At 38.2% G+C, this 9,222-nt stretch overlaps 1 protein-coding gene across 1 annotated transcript; it reads left to right on the top strand.

The window, feature by feature from the left end:
- Positions 1 to 1,105: 1,105 nt before the first annotated feature.
- Positions 1,106 to 8,684, top strand: LOC121908731. The gene is made up of 7 exons (XM_042428985.1): positions 1,106 to 1,298; positions 3,341 to 3,485; positions 3,591 to 3,686; positions 4,840 to 4,984; positions 5,233 to 5,378; positions 7,108 to 7,247; positions 7,911 to 8,684. Exons 1-7 carry the CDS (start codon positions 1,199 to 1,201, stop codon positions 8,057 to 8,059), a joined length of 921 nt encoding a protein of 306 aa, XP_042284919.1. The 5' UTR covers positions 1,106 to 1,198; the 3' UTR covers positions 8,060 to 8,684.
- The last annotated feature ends 538 nt before the right edge of the window (positions 8,685 to 9,222 follow it).

Below are 9,222 nucleotides of genomic sequence, written 5' to 3' on the forward strand. Positions count from 1 at the left end.
ATTGATCAATTTACCATCTTTCTTATATAATTAAGAATCCAATAAATTTAAAGGACAGTTTGATAGGCAGTTAGTCAATCCTGTAAGAAAGGTATTTTCAATCCCCCGTGGTACATGATGTACACATACCACAGATATTTGACCATATTTGACCATATTTGACAAAATTTCTGCTGCTGACAACCTCTTTACAGGAAGAATCCTCAATATTTTGCTGTACCGAATATTACCTGTAGGGGGCTCCTTCTGTGCAAAAGTGTATTTAAAAGTTTATGAGAAGCTACTATAAACCTTCAGTCTTCCAACTGTCGACAAATCTTTCAACATTACAGTCTTTTTAGTGCCAATGTGCCTCTTTTAATCACTATACTTCCACCACAGCTCAACAGGGAAACACTGTCTGAAGAAACACAAAGAGGGAATTTGATGCTAAAAAGACTGTAAATGTGTCAGATATCCACTTGATGTGACTAACTCAGACTGATGAAGCCTCATATAAGCTTCACATCAACTTTTAAATGACTGTGTGGACACACTGTGGATTTTGGCCTCCATCACTTCCATTGAAAGTGAAGGGGATCTTTTAATATCCAGTATGAACAGGAGGAATGATTACAGTGAGGGAAACCTCTGTCACTGTTCATATGGATACCTGACTGTTTTAAGACACACTTGAAAAATTATGAACTTATCCTTCTATGTTGAAGACATAATGTGGAGCCTATGAAAAGTCTTTAGCTGTGTTTCACGTAGCCGATTACACATAATTACAGAATTAACTGAGTTTATGACGTCACTCCAATTAACCTCGTTCAAATTAATTTCGCAAGTTTCTGTCCTATGCTGATTTGGTCTTTTCAAGTTTCTGTGCCAGAAAGAAATACCCAGAAAGAAAACGGTTTCTTTTTTTAACAGGAATTCCTCCATACATCGTAAAGAAGGCATATTGCTTAAACCTGTTAATATATTATAAAACCGCGGATTTGAAGAAATGAATGAAAAGGTTGATGCGTGCTGACAACCGAGCACTGTGTTTGTCTCATACAGGTCTTTGCTGTGAGGAAGTGGGCGTTTACATGGAGCACGTGAATGCATCATTCAGTAAACGTGTTTGTGTTTGTCTCCCCGCCCTGACGGTCCTGACAGCTAACCGACTCTGCGGCACACACACGGAGCGGCACGTTAGCTAAACACTAAAATGAGGGAGAACAGTGTGCCCCGAATTTTTATAATCATCTTATGTGCGCTGGTTTTTGTGGCCGTTTTAGTAATTAACGGTCTTGCTGGAGCGGGCAGAGGTGAGTGAAAATAACGTCACATAGACAAGAACGCTTTTCACTGTGCTGCAGTTAACGCTAACTTCTGAAATCTGTCGATACTGGCGTATTAACAATGTTTTCATTATGTTTAAGCCGACATAACTAACGTATTACGACAGATGGGATTCATTTTCTTCCTCTGGTTACGAAACTGAGTTTTTACTGGGAGGGAGTCTCCAGTTAATGATCTGTTGCTGGCAGTTCGTTATGTTGTTACCGTTGTTACACAAAACAATGATGAGTTATTTCCATGAGTCGGCCCGTGTAGCTAGCTCACTAGTTACATAATTAGCTCGTTATCCAACGTTATATATGAACAGAAAAGGCTACTTTTTACTAGAAAAACCTCGTGTTTAGTTTACAGACTTATTAAGATGACAAAGACGCTCATTGTACGGCATTAAAGGGTCACTTCACCCAAATTACAAAACTAAAAAAATAAAATAAAACCCTTTCTCACTTACCTCTAAGTATTAACTAGCTATGTAGATTTGTTCGGTTTTGTTTTGGTTTCATGAGAAAAGCAGATACATTTCTGAGATTTCTACCTTCACTTTAATTCAATTTTGGGAATCGAATTTCGTTTGTGCAGCTCACAGTGTTGGAAAATGATCAAGAACCAAACGAAACATGTCTGTCTACAGACATCATGATCAATAGTTTTAATTGGTCCTACTTTAATAAAAGAAATGGTTCCTACGAACTACTAGATTGATAAGAGGGGAGTCTCTGGTGTGTCTTACGCCAACTTATGTTTTTGGAGGAAAAAATCAGTAATCCTGAAAAGGGAAAAAATATGCCCTCGTCCATGGGTGTGGCAAACATAAATTTAATGACGGGCATTCTTTCCTTTCTTCCTCAACATTTTTCAAGAGTAGATAGTTAGTTGCAGTGTCATAATGTGGTGTTGTTGAACCTCTTGTTAACTACAGATAATGAGAAATACCAGCAATAAAACAGAAAGTTAGAATGTTAGATGTTAGAGTTAGATGATCGATAGAGGAGAACCAGTATCTGTCCGTCCACTCTGAACTGTCCAGACTTACCCTCAAAGTGTACTTCTTGTTATCCTCTTCTGTAAATGACACCTGTGGTGAAGTCCCCTGAGCGTTTTATATCCATTACTGTCCCTAGATGTTTGTATTCATTTACAACTTCACTACATTCATCATTCACAGCAACTTGTTGGTGTGACTTTCTTCTTGTTTCTTCTTAGTTTTTGTTGTATTTAGCAGATGAGTCGCCAGTCAACTAACTCATCCACACACCCACAATACTACATTCCATCTCCAGTGATCAAACCAACAGCTGCCGTGTCATCGACAGATTAAACTTTAAAAACATCAGATGAGTTACCCTTATATTCATGTGTCTCTCCCATATGGAGGCTCTCTGTTAGTAATCATAGAGGTGACACTACAGCTTTTACACTAACACACTGTAATGTGTCAATCAAAAAGGACTCCATCCATCTGATGATTCAGCTAATCACCTATAGATGTAACAGCCTTTCCATTAAAATACTTGGTCTTATAGTATTGATTGAATACAGATGTAAAGTCTATAAACATAACACTGACATGTTGTATGCACTGGTGTAGTTTTTTTTAAATAAAGGATTTGTTAAAGGCTTCTACTTGTGGAATGAAATATTCCTGTGAAATGTTTTTTAACAGATAAAATTTATGTTCTTTTAATTTGTGCACACAAATTATTTATTTTACTTTTTACACCTGAGACTTACCAGGATAATCAAATAATATCCTGCTATTTTTCATAGTTTGGGAGAGGCAAGGAAAATCTTAATCCTACGGCACTTAATGACTTTTTTCACAATAGTGTGCCACCAACCTGGCAGTCTGAGGAAGGCCCTTTCCTGTTTCAACATGACAATGTTCCTGTACACTCAGCCAGGCCCATTATTAAATGTTTTTCCCGGTTTGGTGTGGAGGAACTGGACTGGCCTGCACGGAACACATTTGGGATGAACTGGAATGCTGATCGTCCCTGTTGTTTTCCAGGTCCCTTCCATTCTTCAACAGGCAATGTGTCGGCCCGCTATGAGACAGATCTCACTCCAGCTGGCTGGACCTTCTCTATCTGGGGTGTTATCTATACCTGGCTCACCCTGATGGTCATATACATCACTTTATATGCTTTCAGAGGGTAAACTTAGATCAGAATGTACTCATACAAAATATTTACTCATGCAGTCTGATTGGACTCAGACCAACATGTAGATGAAATTGATATTTCTTTTTCTGTGAATAGATCCTGGGCCCAGTGTCTGCTGCCATATGCCTTCTATTTTTGCTGGCTGGCCAACATGGTGATGAACATGATATGGCTAGTGCTGTGGGACAGAGAGTACGTATACTGTTTCTACTTATTAGTTTATTTATTTGCACAGAAAAAAAAAAAAAAAAAAACACTGAAAACAAAGAAAAAATGAAATAATATATATGTATGTATGTATGAGTGTGTATATATTATAATATTTGGGTATAACTGGGGTGAGGACAACTGAGGATGAGTGGAGGGTGTTAAGGAGAGTAGGATAAAAAGGGCAGCAAACACCCTCAGACAAATCACAAATTAACATTAAAATTAATTTAGGCAGCAATATACTAGCATTGAGGAGAGTAAATTTTGGTTATGTTTAAGATCAAAATGGATTATATTCTCAAAGGATCGGTTCGCCCAAATTACAAAAAAAATAGTGTATATACAGTTGTATTATTCAGAGTGTTTGGTTTAATTCGTCCAGATTTTGAGATATTTGTCACCCAAATACAAATTTCATTTTTGGTGCTCCCACCATCGGAAAAAATACATTTGAAAACACATTTTGAAAAATCAGTATTTAAAAGTGTAACAGCAAACCCCTTTTTAGTAAAAGTGGAACGACTTTTAACCTGAAGAAATAGTCCCTATAAAAACTGTTGACAGCGTGTTCTCTCATTTATCCAGAATAACATAGACATTGTTTCTGGAATGACACATCACTGTTTTTCAATGCTTTGAGCACCACAAACAAAACTCCACTTTTTTTTATATTGATTGATCATTTATTGAACCTAGACCATTTGGAAATTTAACTACACCTTTGTTTTCCTCACTAATGAGAGAAGCTAAGTTGGGGTTGTGGGTTGATTAAATTAGTATTACCTGAAAAGAAGAGGTCTAGGTTAGGTGGTCACAGTCATTGATATAAATACAAAGTAAGAGTGGCCCAAGACATGAGCCTTGAGGAACTCCTTGCAGTATTTGTTTTTAGGCATTGACTACACGATTATGAACATCATTATATAGCCACTGGTATAGGTTACTGGGGAATCCATACAAATACAGCAGTACTGTATGTTATGACTAACCATATCAAAAACATTGGATATTTTTAAAAATTCCCTACATAAATTAATGATTATTCTAGACTTGTAATGAAATCTCCACTTGTAATAAAACTGTTGACCTTTAGACTGCTGATATGATGCATTGATGGTCCCTCTCTCTCTTGCAGGTTGATGCTGGCGGCTCTGGTTGTATTAATCCTGATATCAATTACCAACTACTGCGCCTTGTTCTTCTGTTGCTTTGCCACAGATTACTATGGACTCTGGTTACAGACTTACTATCCCAAAGACCTGGCCTGTCTCAGAATACTGGTAGGCTACAGTGTGTGCATGGACAGGTGTTACGCTTTATTCAACACATTGTTAAAGGAAATCACATTGCATTTTTTAAATATTACAAGATTATAAATTCAGTATGATTGACAGATTTGAGTTAGGAACACTCATCATGTGTGTCAGTATCATACATACATACATTATCGGTGCATTACTATAGCAGTACTTGCTCATTGTCCCCTCTGAATAATGTCATTTTTATCTATGAATGTTCATGTGTTCAGGTCCAGAATGGTTTGGCTCTCTACACCACTTGGACATCCATCGCTTCTCTCATCAACTTCTCATTGGTTCTCCACATGTGGGGTGTGGTCAGGAGCACAGCAGCAACAGCCTCTCTTTGCATCCTGTTTGCTGAGCTGGTGGGATGGTAAGCTTTGATGGGAAGAGGTTGAATGAGGGGCATCTCCATGTATGGCAGAGGGGCAACACATTCAGGAATACTAGAAGATTATTTTGTTCATCATGAACTCATTGAGAATTTTTTTTAAAATTCACATTTTTTTATTAGCTTTTACAGTAGATACAAAAACATAGTGCAACACTATTAGATTAAATCAATGAAAAACAGGTAGCAGATTAACAGAATGATAAAGTAGCGAAAATAGAAACAAAAGGGGGGAAACAAAGTATGACATAAATACACCAAACTCAGGGTAGCACATTTTTATTATAAAAATAAAATAGTATGAGTATTTTTGCTTCCTGTTGTTTTTCTGTCTTTATACATCCAAAAATGAGACCAACTTCATAGAATGTCCCTTGGTAATTATTAGTCCTTGCCATTAAAGACTCAAGAGTCAATGTCTTTCATTAATTTTAACCATTTAGCCAAATCAGGTCTTGTCTGACTCCAATGACCTTCCTTCCAATGACAGAGAACAATCCTTTAAGAACCAATAAAGCCTAGTATAAGTCCAAATTGCTGTTTGGATTTAGGTGGTGACAGGAGAGACCTGTCTCCTAATAAGCACAGCTGGGGAGATTCAGGCAATGGTTTATGTAATCACTCTCCAATACTTTCACCCATTAAGAGTTTAACTTAAAACATTGAATTGATGGAGCTCAAAGTAGATTGTAGCTGCTGAAGGTATAGGGAATCTCATTCTGTCTTTTGCCATTATTGTAATATAAAGGCCTTAAGGAAGAAAGTAATAATAAGTAGAAAAGTAATATGTTTTCTGATATATAGATGTGATTAAAACTGTGGTAAAAAAAATATATATATATATATATTTTTAGAATTTTTGGTATGAGACTGGAAAAATTAATACAACAGCTGCTAATGGAAGTTGGAAACTTTGGTCAGTCTTCCTTTTGTTACTTATTGCACATGTGATCTGTATCTGGGGATTTACTGCAATCACAATGCAATTGAATGGGTACGACCACATCTGGGGGCAGTCCAGAACACTTTTTAATATCATGACTTTCTCAGCAGAGGAAAGATAAGTGGAGCCCATACAGTAGCAGCACTTCAGAGAACTGCTACAATGTGTAAGAGGAGGGTCACATGGCAGAAGGGTATAGCCAAGGTAGTACTAGTGCTAGCAAGTCAACATTGACTACAGAAAACAAGCCTACAGATGCCGTAGACTATCTGTGTGACACGCCACCCTCATATTGCTCATTGTGGCAATCCCTGAAGAATATCTTATATCAGTTATGCTGACTTGGACCTAGGGCTCAAGACTAACACAGTCTGTAGGCTCAAACTGTTCATGATAAAGTCATTACTGATTAAAAAACAGTAAGATCAGTCAGGCTTATTTATGAGTCCATAGTTCAGCTTGATCATATATCTGCTGTGGCCTGAAAATAATGCATTTGTTTTGCCTTTCTGCCTCGACCGCTGCTTAACATTTAATATTGCACAACATGAGGAACAGTTGCAGTGATTCAGTAGTGTTTGTCTGTGCACAACATGAGGAACAGTTGCAGTGATTCAGTAGTGTTTGTCTGTGCACAACATGAGGAACAGTTGCAGTGATTCAGTAGTGTTTGTCTGTGCACAACATGAGGAACAGTTGCAGTGATTCAGTAGTGTTTGTCTTTTGAAGTGGTGACCAGAGCTTTGATTGCTTTGTCGATGTTTGCAGGTTTATCCTCGAGAACTGGGTGCTGGACCGCTGGGTGCGTAACATCCTGACAGTCTACCCTGTGGTGATTGTGGCTCTGGTCGGAAACATCTTCAGACATTTTGACCCAGCTGACCCCACTCCGAATTCTGTCTTCACTGGTGAGTTTAACATAACTACTGCAACTGGATCAATACCAGACTGTGACTTCACCAACACCTGCCATATACCATGGATGTATTATAAGATCTGGATACTGAATTCAAGGATGCCGCCAAAAAAAAAGTTTCTAGCTTCCGGGTTTACTTCTGGGGGTATGCGGCCCACTAGTAGTGTTTCTCTTGCTGGTCTTGTCCGTGAGTTCCCACTTGGCCCATAGACTTTACACTGTGATAACATCATACATTTTAAAAAAGCTTTTCTCAGCTCGAGGAAAGTTTTATAAATATAAAACCTCCATGGATCAAATATTCATAATAGAAAGAGTCATGATTGACCTTATTTGCAGTTTGAGATGTCCTGTCAACAGTTTTACAGGCGTTTCTTTTATACTGGTGGTCTATGTGGAAAATGCTTTTTGAGCCACAGGGGATTTTTCACTGCAATACCACAAGTGGCCACCAGGAAAAATTGGAAGCAAGGCTGAACAGCAGCGCCCAATCCAGCTCTTACAATACATCCACGCCCTATACCCATCTTTCTAGTCTAACAAGCTAATTAAGTGACTTCTTTCCACCTGACATCAAAACATCATAGTATGTTGCCTTTCTGTATTCCCCAAAATGATTTTTTTCTACTTTTCCCTCTTCTTTTTGTCCTATCAGTTGTAATGCTGGTGTTAGCATGTGTCCTGCTGGTGTTCCGAGTCTGTAACGTCATCTGGAGAAACATGTGGCGGCCCCTCCACTCGCCAGGCTCAGCACGGCTGCTGGTATCACCCCTCGACGGCAGAAAATTCAAGATCCTATCTTAAACAGTAGGAATGTGTACGTTACCTCCCGTCCCTGCTGTATACACTTTGATTGACATGGTTCACACAAGCCACTGTTAGGTTCAGGGGGGGAATTTGCCACTTTTGATATGGAGTTTTACACTCGTTAAGGTGTTCAACTGGTAATTGATTTGCCTAAACAACATGGATGAGAAGTGCATTTCTTTCAATGGACGGTTTGAAATTGGTTGAAAAAGAAAACAAAGGACAGAACAGAGAGGTGTTTACAGATCAATGGGAAGGCATGAAAACCTCTTCATGAGCTGCAATGCTGACATTCTGAAACACTGTTTTTAAAATGAAAATCATCAATGTAAAACTACTTCTAATTACCAGTATTATTGTCTATATGTAAAGTACTTTATATACAAACACATACAAGTGATTTGACAACCACTGTTCTGTATTACTATTTTTAAAGCAGTTATATTGTTGCATTCTTGGCTTTTTTTTATTTTGTATTCATACAGTGGCAGCAGACTATAGACTATCAATATCTGTCGGCACTCTGACGATATCATTTTACTAAGCAAACAGTAATCTTTTTAAAAGTACCTTGAGCTTTGTTTGATTCATTTCATTTGCCAATAAAATTTCTCAGATCTAATATCCGTCTGCCAGTCTGAAAATCTGTGATATCAAATGCAAAAAACAGTATGTGCATAAATGAGATGTTTCCCCACCATGAAAGGATTAGTTAGGTTGAGACCTTGTGTTACTTTCTAAAACTGGGACCTGGGAACAGACTTGAAGATTATTAAGGTTATAATCTAGAAGACTATATAACAAGTTATATCTTCCGACATGCACACTGGGGTCCTGACAGTCAGAGGCACATATAAACAGCTGAGTTAATGCAGAGGTACTGTACTGGTCTCATTCGGAGGGTCACACTGCATGATGTCCTACTACCTCACAAAGTCGTTTAAAACAGTTGTCCTCCTTGCCACTCTCAGAAAAATAAAATTTCTCCTCTTTTTTTGCTGTCAGCGTGGCCTGTGAATGGCAACACCGGTCTGTCAGTGGGTCGGCCACTTTAGTTCAGACTGAAATGTTTCAACTATTAGCTTGATTGCTATGACGTTCTGTCTAAATTCCTCACTGTCATGGTCCCTTTTCCGGTGAATTGAGTGTCTGAGAGTTTC

Source organism: Thunnus maccoyii, chromosome 12, assembly GCF_910596095.1.
Source record: "Thunnus maccoyii chromosome 12, fThuMac1.1, whole genome shotgun sequence".
In the NCBI taxonomy this organism is placed as follows: Eukaryota; Metazoa; Chordata; class Actinopteri; order Scombriformes; family Scombridae; genus Thunnus; species Thunnus maccoyii.